At 41.5% G+C, this 23,392-nt stretch overlaps 1 protein-coding gene across 1 annotated transcript; it reads left to right on the top strand.

The window, feature by feature from the left end:
• The first annotated feature begins 5,614 nt into the window (after positions 1–5,614).
• Positions 5,615–17,229, top strand: LOC122408211 (uncharacterized). Its single transcript, XM_043414863.1, has 2 exons — positions 5,615–8,069; positions 14,728–17,229. Exons 1-2 carry the CDS (start codon positions 7,379–7,381, stop codon positions 14,826–14,828), a joined length of 792 nt encoding a protein of 263 aa, XP_043270798.1. The 5' UTR covers positions 5,615–7,378; the 3' UTR covers positions 14,829–17,229.
• Positions 17,230–23,392: the final 6,163 nt, after the last annotated feature.

Below are 23,392 nucleotides of genomic sequence, written 5' to 3'. Positions count from 1 at the left end.
ATTTTCCCCATCCACAAATGAATGATTTTACAATAAAATTGTTGTTGGGACCCAACATAGAGACATGACATCTGGTGGCCGAGGGTGGAAACAGAAAAAGGAGGCATGAGAGTAGACAGCGAATACGTGTTTTTCTGTAAATTCTATCAATTGCAAGGAAATTTCAATGAAACTGTAAAAATGCACCCGGAAAAATATTCTTCACGTGCACCACCGAGAAAAAAAAAATTCCCACGTATATACAAGCGGTTTATAAACACGTTACTGATTTCGTCACTCGATTCATTTTCATAGTTTATACCGCATTTAATTATGTGATTAGCTGCTAACACCCGTTCGCCTTTAACGATTTATGGTACAAAAGTCTAAATAATTAGAAATTGATCAAATTTGGTGATAATGTTCTTCAACATTAAGTGCGAAAACACAATTTTTTTTCAAAATTTTCTTCTGCTTAGTTATCGAGTAATTACGTATTAAAGCAGATTTCTTATGCCCGGAATGTATACCTATATATATGGAAACGCTATGCTTATACACGTGAACTTTAGTGATCAATTACTCGATAACTGTACAGAAGAAAAATCTTAAAAAATTTGTATTGGCAAATTTAGTACTAAGGAATATGTTCACCAAATTTTATAAAATTCTGATCATTTTGAAATTTTTTATGTTTTTAGCATGACAACATTGTAAGCCTGTACCAAATATCCTTAACGACATTACGTTGGGCAGGATTTGTACCTGCCCAATCACAAATATTTTCTAAGCTTAGCAACACTTTGGCAGAAAATCAATGTGACACATAAATGTTCATACGTCACTGGTACTTTTCTGCGCCATTTTGAGCAGGCCACATGTTGGATCCCAATCGCTGATCTGTGGAATGTTAATGGATTCGAGGGAGCAACAATTGACGAGAAGCTCGTTAGAGCTCGTCGGGAGTGGAGTTCACAGATTTGTGATAGCACTTTTTCCATTGTTGAAGAGATTTTTCGAGGAAATGATTTTTTGTGGAGGAAAAAAAGTTGAATCTTTCCAGACTCCGATCGACAGCTCCAAGCCGGATTTTCTTTCGTCTTCCGTTCCGATCGCGTTGCTCCAAAAGCGAAATAACGAGAGGGCCTCGTCGCCGAGCCTCGTTTTTTTCGAGCGTTTGATTTCGTACGTGTGCGGCGATGTCAAAACCGCGAATCTTGGTCTCGCGGTAGGGCCTCGAGTCGCAGAAAGCTCCGTGAGAGTTGCACTTCCGTTACCAGGGTTCCCACGGAAGTCGGACAATCGCCCACGAGCCGAACAAAAGGATTGGTGCACACGATCGGCACCCTCCCCCGGCGCAGCGCTCGTTCTCTCCGTCGCAGCTCGTGCGTCGTGCACACGTGTTCGCTTTATTTTCGAGGAAGCTGTCCATCCCTCTGGTCACGTTCTTCCATTGTCGAGGTTTTGCTGAAACGAAAAATGATTTTTTCTCGTTCGTTACACTTGGACCGATCACTCAGTAAATTCGTATGCAACCATCGCAGCTCCGAACGCAACAACTTCAGTTCTCACACTAATTAACGAATGTAAACAGTCCGAATTAGGAGAAAGGGGAAAATGGGGCGAACGTAAAGAGAAAAAGGCGCACGAGTCTTCTTTCCCGCTCTCTTAACCCCGATCTCGTTATCTTCGCCCCACCTTGAGTCGTCCGCCCCAGCGAGTGCGAAAAATAAAAAGGCGGAGCGAGAAATTTATCTCAAACGGTTGCAGCAGGCTCGTGCTAAACTCGTTGATAAGGCGACGTGCGGGTGCAGCCGCCTGCTTTCGACGATACGGTTTCTCGCGTAAGAGAGCGAGAGTACACTCATAGTACGAATGTATGTATACAAGAAAATACGTACAATAACAAACGGACTCATTCACCCAGCGATGAAACAGGTGCGCGGTTCTTGTCCGGAGACAAACTCGCAGCGCCGAGCCTCCGGCTCCCCTCTCGACGGGGACCGCGTTCACGCGCGTCTTCCGCTTTCGGAAATTACTGCGCGGAGCGCGCTGTGTCCAGTTCCAAAATATCGAGATCTTAAGGGGGCTGGATCGCGACGATACAATGTTGCCATGTTAAAAATATATAAAGAATTCCAATGACGCTGAAGTTTGCAACGTTGACGCCAACTAAATGATGTAAAAAAGTCTCGCATAATTCCAGTAAATCTCCAATTTTCTTATCTGCCGAATTTGAAATTTGCAGTTTTTCAACCTACGCCAGTGATTCGTTAAATAAAAAATTGGTCAATTACTCTTTTACTAATCTTCTTTCCCGTTCATTTCGTTGGACTCGAACGTTGCGAACTTCAGCGTCGTGAATTTCAAAACGATAAGAATTTCATAAAATTTGGTAAATTTATTCTTTCAAAATATATGAGACAATATGAATTTTATTAGATTTTTTTACCACTTAGCTCTCGAGTAATTGAACACTGAAATTCACGTCTTTAAGAACTTCGATTCAACGCTCAATTATTCGATAACCATGTGGTAAAAAATTTGAAAAAAAATAGTATTTGTACACTTGATGCCAAAGAATGTGACCACCAAATTTGATAAAATTCTGATTATTTTGATTTTATGTTCGAGCCTCCTTAGCGAGCAGACAAACGTTGATTTCCAAGTTCGCAGGATCGTTTCCTTTCTCACGGTTTTGTTTCGAAACAAGTGTCAATTCGACGAAGCTCTGGTGAAAGGAAGCTGAAAATGAGGTTGGAATTGATTTTTAATACTTACGGTTCGGATTTTTATTGAGGGAAGACTTTTGAATGTTTCGTGGTTTCCCGCGTGCTGGGAAAAACTTATGACCTCCAGCGTCGAGGCTCCGAGGCAGAAGTTTCGAAGACCGCGAGGCTGGGAGACAATATCGTGGGACGTGTGCGTCGGTTATATATGCATATACGGGGCGAGTTCCGAGTTCACGAGCTTCGAGGCGCACACGTACGTCCGTGCGAGCCGAGTGTGAGACGCGACGGTCCCATTGGTCAGTCCGCTCGGTCGCTGTAGCTACGGCATGCTCCTCGAGAGTTTCGGCGATCTGTTTACGTGCGGGAGAAAAAGCGGGAGGCAAAGAGAAAGACGGAAGAAAGAGGGAGAAAGAGCGCGCCCGCTACTTTGACCGAAGACCTGAGCAAGGCACAGCTTCTCTCGGCTACACGAGACGAGATATTCTCATTTTCCCGCTCTTCTCTTTGCCGTGTCCAATAATAAGCCACGCGAGGCGGCGGCAACAACGTAAATTTGATAATTGTCAATGAAAAGTCTGCGGACGACCCTCGAGTCTGAACGATTCCGAACAATCACATAATCCGCGATGTTTTTAGCTCCATAACCAAAGAAATAGCACGATGCGATCGCGTCACTTTTGCCCACATTTTTAACGCAAGATTTATCGGAATATTATATGTAAAAGGAACAAAACTGTGGCTCAAAGTCATTGGATAACGGACCGCGCATGAACCGACTGTAAACACAATAAACGTGATTTCAGTTTGCTAACGCGCCGAATTTTTCACGCATGTCGCACCACGAATATGGCGGGAGAGCAGAATTCGTCGCGAAAACAAGATAAGCCATCCCTCCCTCGCGCCCGCCCCCCACCTTCGGCCCTCCACGCTTTTCGTTGTCCATCTTTTTCGTGAGATTCTTGTCTCCGCGGGCGAGCGGGCATTTTGTTGCCAAATGCCGCGCTCGCTCCCACAGAAACATTTACTTCGCGACCTGACAACGTTCACGGAATAATCACAATCGTATTCACAACGAATATTCGTCGAAAAACTCATCGGGGCAATTTCATCCAACTAATACGAGAAAAAAGTCATTTCCACCGTTTTTTTGCTATCGTCATTGTAATTATTCACCCGAGGAGTGGAGCTCGCAAATTTTCATTGTTCAACCAATTTTTGCATTTCATTTTTTGTTATAAAAAATACATCAAAGATCTGTGACATTTGAGAAATAAACATTTATTGAGAAAAGAATTTGAGAAAAATAAAAAAAAAAAAACAGAAGAAAAAAAATGTAAAAACGAGCAGTTTGTGTCAAACAACGAACAAATTCGCTCTGTTGTTTTCGTTCTGAAGGTTTTCGCACACTCCTGATATTTTCGCTCAGATTTTTCGACATCCGCACGTAAATAGTATTGTAATGAGCCTCATAAGCGTGTGCATCTTGTATATGTTAACGTATTATAATAGTATGTGCAGTACGAGCAGCGCGACTGCAAAACCAGCGAGAGAGATCAAGATAAAGATGAGAGAAGAAGGGGAGGAAAAAATGCTACCGTAGTACGCGCCGGATCTTTTGAGGAGCGCATTAAACTACCGAGATACGCACAGTGAGGCCGTGAGGCCTCGGTTATCCATCCGAGGAATAAGCATCGAACGAGAGACGAGAGTTGTATTTTTTCTAGTTTATTTCAAAAGCTCGTTGTATTTATGACGGACGGAAAATGGTGTGAAAATTTCTCCCCTTCCCGCCCCGCTTATTTGTTTCTTTCGTCTTTTCTCACGTGTACAGTCGACCGGAATTCGCAAGGTCGTGGCAAAAAGCAACGAAACGATAGAGCCCGAGTGAAATGAGCGTGTGATCAAAAGTACAATACCTTCGAGAAGCCTTCGTGTTTATGGAAAATTGCGTGAAAAAATGATGTGCAAGTACGAAACGAGATGAACGTTGCCGCAATGGAAAATGTTGACTCTTCAACGATCCAACGAAATCTGCACTCATCGCGTCGAGCGTGAACACCATTGACACTTCCTATATAGTCAAATGAAAAACTTTTGTTTTTTTTTTTCAAATTGTCACTCGAAGAATATTTTTACGGGAATAATCAAATGATTGAGCAAACTTAAAATCATTTTTCTTTAACAAATAAAATGGTAAATTGGTTGTGAGCTCCGAATCTTAGATAGTAGTAGATTTATTGAGGTTACGAACGTTGTGCAAACAACGATAAGCGTACAAAAGCCATATTGTTGCCAAATCTAACATTCGCGAGAGAAAATAAAATTTGAAAAAAATTAAAGTCCCTAGCATTTTCAAAACAAAAATAATTGGAGATAAAAGAAATTGGAGTGTTCGGGAACTCTCAACGGTTGAATGTGCAGTGAAATCATTCACAAATATATCTATATACATTGATATACGCATGTGTAGATATATATTATTGGAGATTTCGTGTTGAGCGTTGCTAAGAGGTGACGGGAGCCGCCGTTCTATCGTACGGTGTGTATTTTTGTCTCTCGCGGGCTATGAGTGCGCGGTGCGCGAGTTTCTACAAGTTAGCGCTGGCCCCTGGGCGCGTCGACCTCGTGTGTGCTCTCGCGTCGAGCAGAGCGTACATGCCGCGTAAGTTCGAAGAGTGGCGGTTATGTTTTTTCCTTGTTGCTCGTGCACGGAGTTCATGATGATGGAAAGGGTACGCCGTGAGGTGGGGGCGGGCGGGAGTTTTGAAAAAAGAAGGGAAGGGGACGAAGCATGAGATAGAAGGGGAAAGAGCGCGTCGTTCGAGAGGCCGAATGCGACCGGACTCGACCGAGGCGAATCGTGTTGATTCGTAACGAAGAGAAGAGTTGGCCGCAGTGAGCGAGGCTCGAGTCAGTCGCTAGAGAGCGCTTCGCACGTGTAACACGCCTCCTTACGGCTGTACCGTTTCACAATCCGCCTCCCCGCCAGTATAACTGCGCAATCGTTTTCAAACGTCGTTTCACGTTCGCCCGGGAAACACTATACTTTCTCACGCACGAGATCTCCCGCGACTTTCAATATATCGCGACGCGTTAACGGAGTTAAAGTAATATTTTTAAGTAAGGCAATAGAACGGATGAAACTTGACAAATCGTTCGGCGTCGGTTTTTGAACGGGGTCATCAAAAGAGAAAACTTTGACTTAGCAACAACAAATTGTTGTATGTATATTGAGAAAAACATCGTGCCTACGGTCGGACTGATTCGTGCAATACGGACATTTACGTGTGATCAATTTTTTGTTATCTCGTTTTTTAAATTTTATTCCATTGTTTTCGAGATTATTCTCTATCAAGGTTCGTTCGAATCAAAGTTTCGCGACGCTGTGAGCTCCGTTTTTGTGAACCAAGTGAGCGGGGCTCTCGATCTCGGCGCCTCGATTCGAACGTAATATCTACGTATATACGCGTACATACATAGTTCCGTTTTGTTCGCTTGGTGTTTGGGCCGTCGCACGCCACACGGTGCAAGTGCAACGTTGCCGTGACTTTCGGAGCGGGGGGGGATTATTTTGTGATCTCTGTTGTTACACCCCTGGGACGCGCTTGACGAGTGAGAGAGAGAGCACCGATGTTGCCAAGAGAAAAAACTAACGAATGTGTCGCGTGAGCGAGCGATCAAGCTACGTCTATACAAACGAGTAAAATTCTAGTGCATCGCAAGCACTGTGACATTGGGACGAGGAAAAAAGAGCACAAATTCGCGAGAAAAGCAGCAAGTGTCAGGTGAAAATTGATTACAAATGCGTGGAAAAATATTCTTTCCGACATTGTATTAAAATTCTACGAGTGAAAAAAATCTAAAAAATATACAAAAGTACAAAGATCGATGAATTGATAATTCGTGTACAACATCGTTATAAAGTGTGCGTCATCGAAGTTCGAGAAACGTGCTCCGTTCCAACTCCCGCCTAATCGAGGCGGATAACACACACAGCAGTGTCGGGTCACCATTGCCGAGCGGAAGATTCTTCATAAACACACATACAAGCACGCACACAACGCGCGAGCTACAGATATACGCATTCTCGTGACTTTCAAACTGGGCGAGTGAAAAAAGCGGTGTTGCCGGATCAGAGTACGAGTTGAACTCCCTCCCCCGAGGCGGTTCCCGGAGAATTGAAAAATAGGAGGAGTGAGAGGGAGAGCGCGCGAATAGCGGGGCTCTCGATCACGTGCTTACGATCCTGCACCCATCTCTGTCTCGCTCTCGAAGTGTGTCCATCGAGTGTATTCGCTGCGGCCCGCGTTTTTTTCGCTCCTATGTAGAGATAATTCGCGGGCGAGTGTGTGAGTTTTAAAACAAGAGGGTGAGAACGTTCGTTCGAACGGTTGGCTTTTCGCGTACGTGAAAACATTTATCGCGGCTAAATTTGCGCGATCGAAATTTCTCCCTCTCTCGTGCCGAGTGTCCAATCGCGAGGAAGCGCGAGACCGATGGTTTTTGAATCCGTCTCGTCCCGTCGCTATTTACGAAACGTCTGAACACGCTTTACCGAATATATCTCGGTATTGAAAAGGCAGCAATACGCAATCACCGAACTTGCCATTGAAAAATAAAAATCAGACAGTTGAAAAAAAGTGCCGCGGAACTTTTCCGAGTGAAATATGAGCGCCCGTGTATTGAATCCAGTGATGATGAGCGAGTTGGGTCATCGCGGTGGTATGGTCGGTTCGACGAGAGTGGCACCGAGCAGAGTTGCTCTCGCCCGAGTCCGACGGGATTTGTTCGGTCCCGTTGACCATTCTGCAGCCCGTGCTCTCGCTGAGCGCGAACTACGGGCCCAATCGTTGCTCGACGCTGAGCGTTGGGGCTTCGATTTTCATCTTGAAATACCGCGTAAAAACTCGCGCTACGAGTGGGAACCCATTACCGACGAAGATGTTATTCCCGAACCTTACGCTCTCCGAGGAATGCCCTATCTCCGGAAAAATTCGCCTGGCACATCCCGAAAGAACGAAGAAACGACGACGGGCGAGACTCTACCTCAATCCTCGTCTTCCTCATCGTCTTCTACCTCTTCGTCGTCCTCTTCCACGAGAATAAAACGCTCCATTGTCGTCGTCACGACCACGACACCTGTCAGCATCGCTAGAAAAGCTGAGAGAACTCCTCCCCAAGAACCGAGAGTACCAGAAATCAGCGAAACTGGCATTCTCTCCGATGAGCCGGAAAATTTTGAAGAAGACACCACCGCTGTGATCACATGCCGGAGAAAGAAAGTCAAGTGCATCGTTACCCACGAACCAACCACTCCTGTACTTAAGACCACAACGAGGAAGCAGTCATCTATTACAGGTAAAAATCATCATTCACATATAGAAAACGATTGAAATTTGAGATTCCCTGGAGCGGGGCCTCTCTAGTCTTTGCTAAATAAAGTTTCGCCACTTCTCGTAGCCTCAAGTTAGAAAATTCAGTCCAACGGAACGATTTTAAAAAACTCCAATAATTCCAGTAATTTTCCAATTATGTTTCCTGCCTAATTTGACATTGAGATTCAAGTATGAAATTTGAGTAGATTGGTTGATATTTGAACGAACAATAATTACATGAAAAAGTTTGCTTTTGTATCCAGGAGAACGTTTGGATATTTTTGGAAATCAGTGATTTTTTATGTTATACTAAAATCATGACACTGAAGTTTGCAACGTTCGAGTCCAATGAAATGATTTTAAAAAACTCCAATAATTCCAGTAATTTTCCAATTCAGTTTCCTGCCTAATTTGCAATTTGTAGTTTTTGAATCTACGCCAACGATTCGAGAAATAAAAAGTTGGTCAATTACAAATCTTTTTTCCTTCATTTCGTTGGACTCCGACATTTGTGTAAACTTCAGCGTCGTTGTTTCCTGACAAGAATTTCGTTGCGTTTTATGGTGCAATTTATGACTTCGAAACCTGTCACAATGCTACGCCGATTCGGACCACAACGAAATTTTGTTACAAAGTATATTCGACTTTTCAAGTGAAAATTACGATTCCCGCCCTAATTTTGTTTTCATTCGGTCAACACTCGAATGCGACGACCTCGAGAACGTTGAAGTGACAGAAAAAAAAGAAACTTTTCTGTGAGCGATGGCTGCTTAAAAATAACGTTTTTAATGCGCACGCAGACAAGTTTATTTATCGGCGATTCATCGATATAAACGTCTTGAAGCGTGACCGGATTATTTTGTCTTAATGTTTTCACGTACGGTGACAAAAGTTCATCGTTGATACCCTCCCAATAAAAAATCGTCATGAAGCATTTGCATTCGGCGATTATTCCTGTTAACGGTTCACGAGCAAGTCGTGTATCGGTCGCGTTTGATTACGAGCTTCACTCGTTGCAAAACACGCCCGTATGCAATTAACACTCGATTCTCCGCTCGTGCAATGTTTTCGTAGAGTTGGCATGACCTTGGTTAACGAGCCTGCGATTCGTCGGGCATGTTTTCACGCATTATTCAAGCCTTTTTTCCCCAGCATGTTCTAATTTGTGTTTTTTACGTTGCGTAATATTTTGTGCTTCGTAATGTCACGTCCCCGAAGGTTTTTCTCGTGAAATTCATCATTTAGGTCACGTAGATGATAAAAAATGTGAAACAGCGTGTTTTTTTCTTGTTTGCTCAACGATGTTGGTGCGAACCTCGATTTTTTCAGGCAATTTCGAGCCTCGATAATGAAATCCGTCGTTGTCGCGATATCGACGTTAAACTATGTAAATTCATTGAAATAATTCGAGCATTCGGTCAATAGCGATCCGTAAATAAATAGGAGGCACGCGATCGGTGATAGCGCTGTAATAATACCGCGCGAATAACGATCAGAACGGATAAACGAAAAATCAGAAGTGCGAGAGCACTGGGTCAAGTTGATTCCGGCGTTGTCGTACTTCCCGCTTGTCTTTGCGCCGGAAAAAACAACCATTAACGTTGCCACGGCTTCGCCCGTCGCGGCCAATTGAAATTTCGTTATTTACCTTCACTTCGACAATTTGAATTGAGACGCACCGCGCCTGATGACGTCACGTTACTTACCGATCATCGATCCTGTAAGCGAGACCCTTTTTTATTTTTTACACCCTCGTGGTGATTCACTCGACACCTCTTTCGCCCAGTTAACGACTCAACGCTAATCTCTGCGAAATGTAAACGCCGAATTTATGCTCCACCAGACGCGCGTCCGGAGAAAATTCATTTCGTCGAGTTTCCCTATTTCATACGCTTTTTTTCGAGGTTTTTTCTAATTATTAGTAACAAAAATTCTGCTTCACCAGAATAATTTATATTTCAAATTCAAAATCGAGACGACGCTGATTTGAATTTGCAACGTCGGAGCTCGACGCAATGAAGGAAAATAACATTTGTAATTCACTCATTTTTTATTTCACGAAGTATCGGTGCAGGTTGAAAAACTACGAATTGCCAATTCGGCAGGGAACGAAATTGGAGAATTACTGGAATTATTAGAGGATTTTTTCACATCGTTTCGTTGGACTTGTAACGTTGCAAGCTTCAGCATAAATCGAGCATCGCTCACCGCGCATTTGCTTATATTTTGACTAAATTAAGGAAGTTTTGAAGTGAAATTGGAACTAAGTTCTTTTTTTGTAATTCCAAATACGTTCGACCCGGTATCGGAATTTTTGAACTGTCAAAAAAATCGATAACCCCAAATTGGGTGGGGTTCAATATGACGAATAACTGAATTGAAGAACGGTCGATATTTCGAAATTTTTTAAGTTTTAATATCAGTTTGGAGAAAAATAAGTAATTCGAAATTCTTATTCCCGATCGACTATTCAGCAGATTGCGTGTTTAATCAAAAATTCCTTCTTTCAATTCGTATTTACCCGAAAATATATATTTCAATAGTTTTCATTTCGAATGCAATTTTAACAGACCATCCGAATGTCAAAAGTTGATATTTTCGAATTCAAAATGGAGAGTAATTGTTTTACAGACAGACCAGAATATAGAGTAGCAAAAAATCGAAAGTGCATTTTTCGAGCCTATAAAACTTAGATATGCAGAATAGCGATAGCTCGACAAGGCGAAAGTCAAAATGGCGATGTTTAAAATTGGAGATGACCGGTCTGAGTAGGTGAGTGAGTGAGACGCGTGTATTCGGAGCTCCAGTGCATTTCTTTATTTTGATCGATCGACTTTCTAACGTTTCGCTATTTTGACTGTTCGACGTTTTGGTGTTTTTGGTGTTTGTAATATTTGATCTTTCGTTATTATATTTTCAAAATTGTGAATTCTCACAGTATCGCTGACTACAGTAATTTATGAATCGAAAGAGTGATAGTCGAATTTTCGATAAATCGATATTTTGGTCATCGTCCTATGGGCGATTGTTACATTCTATTTTCACGACGCTGAAGTTTGCAACGTTGGAGTCCAACGAAATTAACGAAAATGCCATTTGTAATTCGCCATTTTTTTTATTCCACGAATCATTGTCGTAGACTGAAAAAATACAAATTGCAAATTAGGCAGGTAACAGAATTTCAGAATTAATACTGGAATTATTGGAGAATCTTTTTTTAATTATTTCGTTGGACTCCAACGTTGCAAACTTCAGCGTCATCTATTTTCGATGTAAACGTGCTTCGAACCTTGCACTTTCTGCTTTATTTATTTTCGCTATTCAAAGCTCTAGTCGAATCCATTTGTCTCCATATTATTATTCGAAGTTTACAAACTCGAGATTTCAGCTGTTCGAAATTTTAGTCATTCCAACATTTGATCCCCACCCCCAAAATCTATTGAAAATTCGGAACGAATGACTCAAAAAACAAATTCATTGCTATGTACGAATTAATTTTCACGTCATATTCCGAATGAAAAATCATGCAATTTTCCTCCACTATTTTCAGATTAAGATTGAATGCGTGTTAGAAAATATTGTCGCCGGTATTACCGCGATTGAATAGAATCGTGTTGAGTAAAAAATGCGGCGGCGGGGGCGCGTCTCTGTCCCCTTTCGGGAGTTGGAGATGGAGGTTTTGTTTTTGTTTACGAGGACTATATACGTATCGAAAGAGGCCGCGTTATTGTGGCCCCGTTGGAACGAGGAGAATCGTCGCGCGAGGAGGACTCCGCATGTACTTTTGTTATTATTATTCTCGACGATGCACCGTCAACCCACGCGTCGGTACTATTTCAGGACGTGACGGGAGACCAGCGAGACTTCCCTGTGACTCTTCATTCGAGTCTCCTCGCTCTCGTAGCTCGTGAATTCATTTCTCTTCGCGGCTTCTTCGAAGCTATCGAAGGAGTCACGTGACTTCGAGTTCGATGGAAAGAAAATTTCGGGCCTCACGGTTCAAACGGTAAAACATGACAAGCGTCTCGACTCACGCTCGTCGACGAATTGAACCGTATTTCGTCAAGAAAATCAGTTTTCCCATGTATACCAACGCGCATCGAGTTTCTCCAATTCCATTGCCCAACTTTCTACTTTAAAACCTGAAAAGATTCTCATCGGAATGTCTCCAAGCTGATCCGATGCTAGGGCCGACCATTGAAGTCCATCTTACTGATTCGTTGGAAGCATTATTGGCTAAAAAATTCATAGAAATTTGAAAGAAAAATCTATTTTGCGAAATTTGCGTGCACCGATTGGTCAAAAAAACCAGAAATTCAACGCTGCATAAAAATCGAATCTTTCCACATGAATGCGAACCCTTACTAGTATGAGCCAGCTTCGAAATCGCCATCGAAATGCCAAAATTTCGTTTTCTCTTCAATAGTGCAATGACCGAATGATTTGAAGGGCCCCTGCGGAATATACCGCCGTTCTGTACAGTGAAAATTATCTCTCGGGACAGCTAAGATTAAAAAAAAGGGGGAAAAATAGAAAACGAGGGATGATAGAGCGTTTGATCGCAGGCGAAGGACGTCGGAAATGTCAAACCGGGGTGTGGAAAGTCCTGGGACGAAGAGGGACCGGAATTTTGTAACGTACTTTATTAATGAGGGAGCCGGTCAGCTGTTACGAATGGGGCATGCGGGGTTCAAGTTTTGTTGTCAGTATCTCCGCCAAGCTGTGTCGGGAGGGCCCCCTTTTTCATAGCCTCTTTCCAGATACGTTCCCCCGTTGATTTTCGTTCTCCCGTATACGTTCGAGTCCGCATGCATCGGGCAGGAGAGTCCTTCACCCCCACGGAACGAAACTCGTGCTATAGCAGAGCGGTGACGCTCCCACGTGGATCGCGCACGGTTTAAGTATCAGCTGTGGCTTCGTAATGCACATATGCGAACTCGTGGCCCCCCTGCCCTCTCCCACTTTCGAGGATTTACATAAAACCTTTGGAAGCAGCAGCCGGCGTCTAGGAAATCCCCGAGCCCAATGGTGCGACTCTCAATTAAAAAACCGACAATTAAGCCTTGATTCGTCGAGGCTCATTTGATTTTTCCCATAATCACAAGCATTTTTGTTGCCTCCGCCCTCGAAGTTATTTCGAAATCACTCATGGGATTCGATAAAATTTATGAATAAACGTGGAGCACGCCAGGAAATTATTCGAGATTTGGAAGATTTTTTAACGCGGTCACGCGTTTCGATCTGAATCTCGAGCTCGGTTGACAACCTTCACGAGGGCAGTTGAACCGAGAATTTTCCTCACAAAAAAGCAGCCCGCATATTCAAAGCTAGAAAAATCGTTCTTCAGAAAACCTTGAGAATGTAACGGACAAAAAATTATGAGAAAGAAAGTTTTTTTTTCTACTAGAATCTCTCGATTGATATTTTTCATGTTTTTTTTTTAATTCTCGATTTACGCACAGTACGAACGAATGCAAACGCTCTAGATTTTCCAGGTTTCGTCAGAGTTCGCAATTTTTTTTCTATTTCGTCGGTTGGATAGAAGCAAAACAAAAATAGCGGCTCTGTTTCGCAATTTACGAGATCTCTTCGCCTCTCTTTCTCTTGCGTAAGCCATGACCAGCCCCAACTTCGGCGCAGTCGTGTCCCTCGACGACCCACGATGTTTCTTTGCTCGCCCGCGTACGTATTCTCACACGCTCGAACCGTAGGCAGCAACGCTCGTGCTGATAAGTTATTGCAAATGTTGTATCCGAGCGTTGGTACGAGCGGGGATCCAGCCTCGTTGGCTCTGCCGGCTTCGAACGTCGAAAAACAAGGAGAACTGACGAATTCTCGTTCCCAAAAATCCAGACGGTTTTTCAGTATATATTTTCGAGAATCTTTGCGACCGTTCCGTTTCCCGTGGATCAGCTTCCAATCAGCGGTGGATTGAGATGAAAATTGTGTCTGAAAATTCATTCGGGAAACGCTGTCAATGAGGCCCATTGACACTTTTTTACATAAAAAAATCCTGACTCGTGTCGAGTGATTAATGTCTCGCTGCAAAAAAAAGGGAGAAGAGCGTGCCCGAAGGGACGCGAGGTTAGGGCAGGGGGCTCACTCCATAGATGTAAATCTGGGCCGTAGGGAGAAGACAACACAAAAGACGTGCGTGTGCGGATCGTGCGTTCGTCGCGTGCGACAGAATCACGAGGGAAAATTGCGGCTTCGCAAGGGTTCGAAAAATCGAACAGATGTGCAGTCTTGCAGTCTTACTATTAGCGCGATTCCCAGGGGGATTTTTGAGAAACTACGTTTGACGAGCATTCCAATTGGCTGTCAAATTCGAAGCATTCGCTGGAATCTTTGAACGAATCGATGGAAAATTGGTTTGGGAAAGCACGCAAGTATTTGCCTCCGGAACTGCTGACGGTTTCGCAGTCAACCAATAATCAACGAAACTTGCTGCGACGGAGAAAACTCACTAAAATGCGAATATTCGAGCCTTGAAAGTTTCAACCAAATTTTCATTTTACTTGAACTTTTATTAAAGGAAATATTTCGTGATTGAGAGGAGTAATATAAAGATGAAAAAAACATTAAGAAAATCTCATTCGACCGAGCCACGATAACGAATATGTTTTTCTTCGATGTTCCAGATTTCATGAAGAGCCGCAAACGCACGCTAAACGGAAGCACGAAAAGCATCGTCGAACTGCCAGAGAAGATTGCCCGTAACGCGGGTCAGATACGCAGCTAAAGCCCCGCGACCCTCCTTCAGCGTAAAATTTTCCATAAATTTACTTCTTTTTAAGATATTTTTTTATAAAATTTCATCGTCGCGTAAACTTAGACCTACGTACCCACCTCTCTCAGCCACTCTGCGTATTACGAATCCATTTTTATAATTCGTTTTTTTTTTTTTTCTTTTTCGTTTCTTACCTCTCGTACTATTTACTTTAGTTGTTCTCGAAACGAGAAAGAAAACACAAGTGCGCGACGATCCTCCCGACGGAGATTCAGTGAGTCGCTTCGACCTCCGGATCACGAGTTTTTTCTTCTCCTTATACATATACAAATACTTCGTATGTACATTGAAATCGGGATCCGGAGCCCGGGAGGATCGTCAAGTCCTTTGGCTGTGCCATTCAGTTAGATTATCAATCCGCCTGACACGCACCAGAGCGACCAAGTGTCCATGTACACGAAACGTGTGTGGAGCTGAACGAGGGAATCGCGCGCACGCGACAATTTCAAAGAAAAAACGATCATTCAAAAGCGTCGAGGGGGAGGAGTGGATCGAAGAACCGGAAGCTCTTCGTCGTCGTCGTCGTCAGTTCAGCCAAAATTTCGATTGAGAATGTTATCTCAAAATTCATTGTAATATATTTGATACTTTCTATCTCCCCAAAATCCGCATATTTATTAACAGAAAAAAAAACGATTGAGAAGATAAAAGACAAAAACTCGGAGAGAAATATCGGATTGGCCGTGCCTCAGCCAGGCGCGAAGCGCAGCCCAAGCGTACGACAATTTTAGACTAATCAGAGTTAATCTATCGGTAGCAACGCTAAGCAGAGAATTTATGTAGATTTTTTTCTCCATCGAGTCTTGGACTGGTCGTGACCGGTGATTAAATCATGTGCAGGCTCATCGTCCTTCGCATCGATTCCATTTATTTTCTCGATCTTGGTTTCTATCGCTTTGAGGAAGCGCCAACGATCGTCTTGACAAACCTCGTTCTCACTTCCTCAAAATAATACGCTCGAAGAATAATATCCATGAGCACTTCCAACAGGATATTATTCCCGGGTGTAGCGCCTTCCAAATACCTCATTTTATGTCAAACCACCTTTTAAAGTCAATTTGAAAATCAATCAAAATAATGGAGATTAAAATAAAGGAGAAAATCGAGACTGGAATGTGCTCTGATGGATCGATGAATCGACGATCCGTCTCCGAGGGATCGTGCAAAGCGAGAAAATCAAGATTTAAACGAATCATCGTTCGAGTGAGAAAATCACTGTTCAAATTACTTTTTAAAAAAAAAACAAACAAATTTTGCTTCAAATCGTTTCTCGTTGGTTGGGATCATAGAAAATTTTCATTCCCTTCAGACTTGTCGGGATACATCGAACCTCGTTATTTCGTCGTGAAATCCTTTTTCGAATATTTTTCATTCGAACGATGTTACCGGCTTTAAGAAAACTGTGTAAATTCGAGACCCAAGAAAACGTGAAGTACGAAATTGAATTGCCGTTCGTCCGATCGTGGCGGAAGTAAACAAGCTTTGTTTGCTTTACCTTTTGCCTGGATCGTTGCTGTTAAAACTTGTTTCGAAAAGAACGTCGCCGGAGTTTGAACAATGTAGCTCTACAACGCTGGATCGTCAGTCGCGGATAAAAATCCTTTCTTCGGTCGTCACATTGCCACTTTTCGAAAAGTTTGAGTTCGTCGAATTTCCAATAAATTTAACTCTCTAAAATATTTCAAACAGGATTAAAAAGTGGATAAATTTGAAAAATTCGTCTGCGAAACTTCGATCGTTGTTGAAAAATTGTTTTCCTTTGTCTCAAAGGGGAACTAATTTTTTCTCAATAATTGAAGAAACCATTGTTTTGGAATGTTTTTAAATCGATTTTGGTTCGACGAAACCGTCATCACGGGACACCGACAATTCAATTTCGTACGCTCTTGAACCTCGAATGTTACGCGGAAGGGTAGAAATGTAGGAAAAAAAATCGGAAGAATCGCTCGCAGTTCCAAGAGCTCGTTAAAATAGCATTAAAATAATTGTACCCTACGTTACCCAAGAGTTTAAGCATTGATCTCCTGTACGACTTACGAGAAAGTACAGCCGATGCCAAATCAGTGATCCTCCATTATTTGTTCATGTTTTTTTCGTTCGTTATTTTCTCTCCTCCCATATTGTTCATTAATTCAATTTTTCTGAGTAAGCGAACAACCAAAAGTTTCATTTCACTCGCTGCATTTATTCTCTTCATTATTTTTTTTCGAATTAGTTCTAAATATAAAAGCCATTCGTCACTGATATATTCCTTCGTACTGTCATCTGCGTGTCAGTGATCAGGAGCAGAAGACGAATCCTCGTTACTTGAAAAAAAAAAAAAAAAAAAAAAAAATGAAAAATAATTATAAAAGTAAAATCTTCAATCAAATTTGTCGTTTCAAGTGTTTCATGTTTCATGAAAAACTATGCTGGGATAAACGGCATAACTTTTCCATGCGACAATTTTATAAGCAACAATTTTTTGAAAATTAAAATCAAGGCGGAGTTTTTTTGAGTAGCGAGCATCGTTCGGATGCAAAATTAAGAGAATTCGATGTATCGGGTTGAATCGAAATTTTCGTTTGCTATGATAAGCGGTGGATTGAAAATGAGAGAAGTTTTCGAATGTTTTTCGTAAAATTTCCTAACGATTATTTATAATTAATTTTAAGCAAGATTCGTTTTTTTTAATCTGTCGTTTTTCTCATTCGAACGTTCGTCCTTTACCGATCATGTGTTTAAAAATTTGATCTCACGTTTTCAAGGACACCCAATCCCTTATGCAGCGGCGTGAGAAAGATTTTTGTTTCTTTTTTTCTGATAGTATAATATTAAAATAAAACGATAATGAAGCCACATTACAATCCGATATACTTTTTTCACGAAAATTCTTTCGTTTCTTTTATTTTTTTATTATTATTCTCTTTTTCTTTCGATTTGAGATTATAGCCAAAAAATACGACTGGTGGTTACAAGCGATTTTTTCCAGCCTCAATCGCGGGGGTGTATTTAGAAAAAAATATTAGTCGTTTTGGATCTTTGGACAGCAGCTCGAAAAACTTGACTCGACGCGACGACAATAACGTGGGCAATATCAACGAAAACAAACAAGATCAAGGCACGAATAAAGTTAGAGAAACAGCAACGAAAACTAAACAAGAAAGAAGGACAGGAGTTGGAACAAAAAGCTAGAAACATAAGTAGAATAATTCCATTGACAAATTATCGCAAAAGCGGACAAAAGCTGAGTCTCATTTAGAGGGGAAAAAGGGCTCGATAAGTAACTTTTTTTTTCTCTAACAATTTTCACTCAAAATTCATGATTCGTCGAGGTGTCGTAGATTTCCCAAAAATCACGAAGTTCGTAATCCGAAATCACTTCGTTCCGATTCTACGAATATTTGGGAGACAAAAATGTGGATTCCAGCGACAAAAATTATTAATTCAAGCAGAAAGATACGAGCCCACGAAGAGCTAAAGACGAAAAAATGGCCACAATTGAAAAAAAAAAAAAAAAAAACAAAGTAAATAAATCTATTGTCTATGTAACCCTGTGATGTATTAGTATGATCTCAGTAAGCATAAATTAGCTCGTACGTTTTTATAATATATAATTATTAGATTAGAAGTCGCGGGCTGAAATAATGTGCGAGTAAAAGAGAAAGAGAGAGAGAGAGAAAAAGGTCTAAATGCCTGGCAAAGCCTGAGAATAAATCTTTCGCCTGTCCGTGTGTGAGTGTGAGAGCGTGCGTATATGTGTAGGTAAAAGACGCGCAATTGCGTGGGTGTAAGTGAGTACGGACGTCGAGGCGAAAGAAATAAGTGAAAAGAAAAGAAAAAACGGCGGGGCGGGGAGGAGGGAGGGGAGGGAGCGATAGTGGACAAACCAGTGAATCATGGCTTACTTCCGTTTAGTTGTGGCGCGTGTCGTCTCTACAACAATCGTCAGCTTGTTTACGCGCACGTGCATGGCACGTCCATATACATATATAAATATCTATATATTGTAATATTTGTATAATTATATTGAAAATCTTAGCTGTAAGAGAGTCTAATAAATGAAAATAAAAATAGAATAAACTAACCTCAAAAAATTCAATAAAATGTCTATGTTTATGAAACGGAAAACAAAAAAATCATGATTCTATTAAAACAAATGTGAAGTATAATGGTCGTATTTTTTTCATTAGCCCCATCAGTCCTTCTACAGTGACAATTATTATCTCTCGAGCTGCGAACACGTTCGTGCTTCAAACATTAGCCACATCCCGGGCCACGTAGCGACGCTGAAGTTTGCAACGTTGGAGTCCAACGAAACGAACGAAAAAAATATTTGTAATTCACCAATTTTTTGTTTCTCCAATCATTGGGGTACATTGAAAAACTACAAATTTCAAATTCGGCAGATAACGAAATTGCAGATTTATTGGAATTATTCGAGAGTCTTTTTTACATCATTTCGGTGGAGTCGAACGTTGCAAACTTGAGCGTGTCATGTCACGTACGATCTCGTCAGCTTTTTTCGATAATAGAAAAAAAATATTGTTTTCTCCGCGTCCGTTCGATCGGCATCATTTGAAAGGCGCGTAGCATCAAAGCTTGAACTCCATTTATTTCGATTTTTTTTTATCTATTTATTTTTTGTCGTTTATTTTTCAGCGTTTTCGAAATAATTTGATTTTTTTTTGTGCTTCAAAGTCGTTTCCCTTGAAAACAAAGCACGAACGAAAAATGATTTACACAACATTTGGTCCGGGAATCAGCTGGCGAAAGTGAATTGAGCCGAGGGGCAAGTTCCTCGGAGACGCGACGATGATCTCGGGATTATTTGGCGAGACTGGAGTCCGAGGACGTCTTTAAGAATCGGGGGCGCATAGCGCTCAGTAGCGCAACAGAGCAGGAGAAAAAAAGTGCTCGGAATCTGGCGAATAAAAAGGTCCAGTGTGGGAAAAATTAGACGGCCGGTGCAGGTGTGCATTACGCAAGGATTAGCGGCGTGTAAGTGCTCAGGAAATCATGCTTATACGGAGGGCAGAAAAATTGAATTTTTTTGAGGAACGAGTATGAAAATCTCACTTTAGAAACAAGCTCCTCGCTGAAATTCCAGCGGATTTTTTCGAACTGTAATTACTGATTTTTTATTAGCGCACACATTTAACTCTTAGTGTGCACACCTTGACAGCGAGACATTTCGTGCACTGGGGTCACTTTGAGCCCAGGTCATTTTTCACATCGAATATCTCGGTAACCATGCGCTTTTCGGAATAAAAGGTTTAGTCACTTTTTGCAGTGAATTGATCCAACTTCAAGGCTGCAAAGTCGGATTTCCGAAAAAATATTTTTTCATTGTTGAAAAACGTGCTCAAAGTTGATAGTGCGCGTAAAAAGCACTCTTTCGGTTAAATCTCTCGTAAAAAATTAAATTTTGAGTTTTGAAAAAAATCCTTACAGAGTTTTGCAGACAAGGGTCCATGCTTTAAGGGAAAAATAGTCCACTCTGCAACCGTTCCAAAAAGTGTATTTATTTTGGAGTATGAAGTTGGCTATGCTCCCTGCTTTTAGAGAGGGGACAACGATTTCTTAATATTGGGGGTTTTACTTATGAGATGCTCATCTGTAAATGCTGTTTATGTGAGAAAAAATGTTGGGCTCAACCTCACCCCGGATGCACACTAAGGGTTAATAGCGTTGAAATAAATTGCTCCTGATGGCAGAGTGAAAAAGAACCTAAATTTTGAGAAACATTTTCTCGATATTTCTTTGAAGGAGTCGAATAAATTGAGAGGTCAAAAAATGTCTGTCAACGTTTTTTTCCTTCCAAGTCGTGACTCATTCCAGCGTGAAATTAAGACGCGAATTTTGGGACACCCGGTATGTGGCTGCCACTGGAGAAGGCAGCAGGTGCCGTGACCGTTGAACAAGATTTTCGTTGGAGCTTTAAACTCGGGATCGTCTCAACATCCAAATTGGTTCATTCTCCCTGGCAAGGTCGGGAAGAATGTTGCACAATAGGATATTTCTTTTGAATCGGGTACCTGTGGCTACGCGGGATTCAACAGGAGGGTAAGAATCTTCGGGCAACGGGTGCGCGGGAGAGGGAAGGTCGCTACAAGTGCTCCGGACGACAGTTTCACCCTCCTTTGCTTTGGAATGAATCGAAAGTTGAGGGTAACACGTTCAATGGAGGAGTCCCCTTCGGGAAGTTTTCTTTTTCGAGTGCCAACTTCACAGGCCTTGCGTCCTACTCTCTTGGGTTGCGAAGTGTCGCGGGTTTTGGGGCTCGAAGCGTTCAGCGTTTCTTGAGAGTTAGAAAAATTTGGGCCCACGCATGAATTACGATTTAAGAGCTCGAGAATGAATTAATTGGAAAATTGATCCGCAGCAATTGGCGAGGACTGAACCGGGTTGACAAAGTTTGAATTATTTTAATGGGTCGAAATATAATTGAACGTGATAAGTAAATTTGATTGATAAAACTCAATTCAAATAAATAATATAATCAATTGATTTTGTCAGTCATAGTACCTTAAGACTTGAATAACGAAAGCACTAAATATTTTCTAGCGAAAAGTTCAACATCAATCAAATCTACCAGTCTCGTTTCTCGAATGTACGACAAAATATTCTTTTTTACTCACTTGGAATGCCGAGCGCCATCTATAAATATAACGGTTAACTGTAACGCCAGAAAATTCTCACCAGTTCGTTCTTTTTTTCTCTGTATATACTCAAAGGGAGAAAGTTTTGCGCATTCGTAAGAATTGAAATTGGATAAATATTCTGATGTGAAACATCCTCCATTGTGCGCTGGTTTTCACGAAAAAGTTAAAACAGCCATTTTGTTTGCGGAATTTCGTTTTATTTTAAGTCATAATAATCGAGCGTTGATTCGAATAAAAGCACAACAATCGTTTTGATTTTATCATTTACAAAGTGGCCTGCGAGCACGTTTATTTTTTTCCCATTCCAGAATAGAAATGGGACAAAAATTTCAAGATTATTCGGAGCCCGATGCGTTTCGAGTCCACCACAATTATTGTGGCTTGTGAAAAAATCGAGGCACTCGAGACACTGAATATTAGAAAACCCAGAAAATACGTCGAAGCGAACAAAAAAGTAGGCTCGACTACTCGTTAATTTTTTACGTCCGTGCCAACGGTTTTTGTGGCGGAAGGAAGCCAAAGAAAAGCTCTTCATCCCTCTAGTGGTTCGAGAGGAAAGTCCAAGTGACGAGAAGGTGGGAGGCGAGGAAACCAATTGACGTTACCGAAAATTATATTTCTCAAGTTACACGCTAGGGGCCACGTGCAGGCGTGCTTTACGAGGAGATAACGAGAGACATTTCCATATCCTTCGATGTTTCGGGAAAAAGCAGAATTCTTTACCCTCTCATTATATTATACACTTCTTTACGAGACAGTTAAGAGGGAAATCGCTTGTACGGAGTTGGAAATATCGAACCCATTTTTCATCCGCATAGACAAAGCTTTGTTCGAAGAGCTGGAAAGAAAGAAAGAGAGAGAACGAGAGAGAATGAGAGTCGTGCGTGAGCGAGCAGCGATACGTTCGCTGTTCGCTAACAATCCAGCGAGAGCCTCTGGACGCATCGCATCGGACAGTTCCTATATGCTGCAACCTTCTTCTGTTGCTAAGGCGCACCAACGACGCGGCTAACCCATTATTTTTAGAACGTAACGCCGCATTATACTACCGCGTGTACGTATCTCTATACATATTCGAATATAAACATAAATATATATGCATTCGTAAAGGTAACTAAACGAGGAAAGCAAAATTCACGTACTTTTCGTTACGAGCACACATTAAAGCTGCTACTTGACCGTAATACTCGTTGTTTCGTAATGCATGAACACAATCAACCGCTTAATTTACGGCTCCAAGTTTTTTCAAATCCTTGACACTTATTTTTTTGACGCTTTCCAAGTGGTGGAAATATTTTTTGCGTGAAATCAACATCGAAGCGCTATGAATTCTTGTACCTATTCCATGCATTGTCAAATGTTCGATCCAATGATACTGTGAGAAAATTAAATATTACGCTTACCGAAATCCTGTCGAATCGTTCGTAAAGAACAGAAGCCCCGTCGAGATATTTCCTTGATTTCGCGTAAATCGTAAAAAGAAATTGAAGTGTACAACACAGTAGCTCGAGGATAAGGAAAAAACTAGTTAGAAATTTATAGTATTTCGAAATTTCGTCTAGTTCACATGACTATCTATTAGCTTGTATTGCGCAAGCAGATTCGTCGGGGTCTAATTAAACACGACAGATCCATATTGTTGTGAAATTCAAATAAAAATATTCGACGCATCGACTTTTATCGTTTCGTTTATTTTTTATCTTTTCCGTACTTTTTCCACATGATACATCGAGTCGACACCAAATCTGAGTTGGTCTACTTTTTTTTTTCAGTAATGACGTAGCCAGCACTTTTACCATTTTTTCTCGTTAAGTAGTTATTCTTAAAGTGATCGTCGGATGCTTCGTACAATTGTGACTTTCCCAGTCCTCT

Source organism: Venturia canescens, chromosome 1 (genome assembly GCF_019457755.1).
Source record: "Venturia canescens isolate UGA chromosome 1, ASM1945775v1, whole genome shotgun sequence".
Taxonomy (NCBI): domain Eukaryota; kingdom Metazoa; phylum Arthropoda; class Insecta; order Hymenoptera; family Ichneumonidae; genus Venturia; species Venturia canescens.
Note: the sequence above shows the minus strand (reverse complement) of the source record. Positions and strands in the feature narration are given on the sequence as shown.

What these genes read in the sequence shown, in the direction of transcription:
- LOC122408211 (XM_043414863.1), top strand. Translation starts at nt 7,379, where the DNA reads ATGAGCGCCCGTGTATTGAATCCAGTGATGATGAGCGAGTTGGGTCAT. An exon ending in GAAGCAGTCATCTATTACAG is followed by an intron (nt 8,070 to 14,727) that starts GTAAAAATCATC and finishes TCGATGTTCCAG; the next exon opens with ATTTCATGAAGAGCCGCAAA.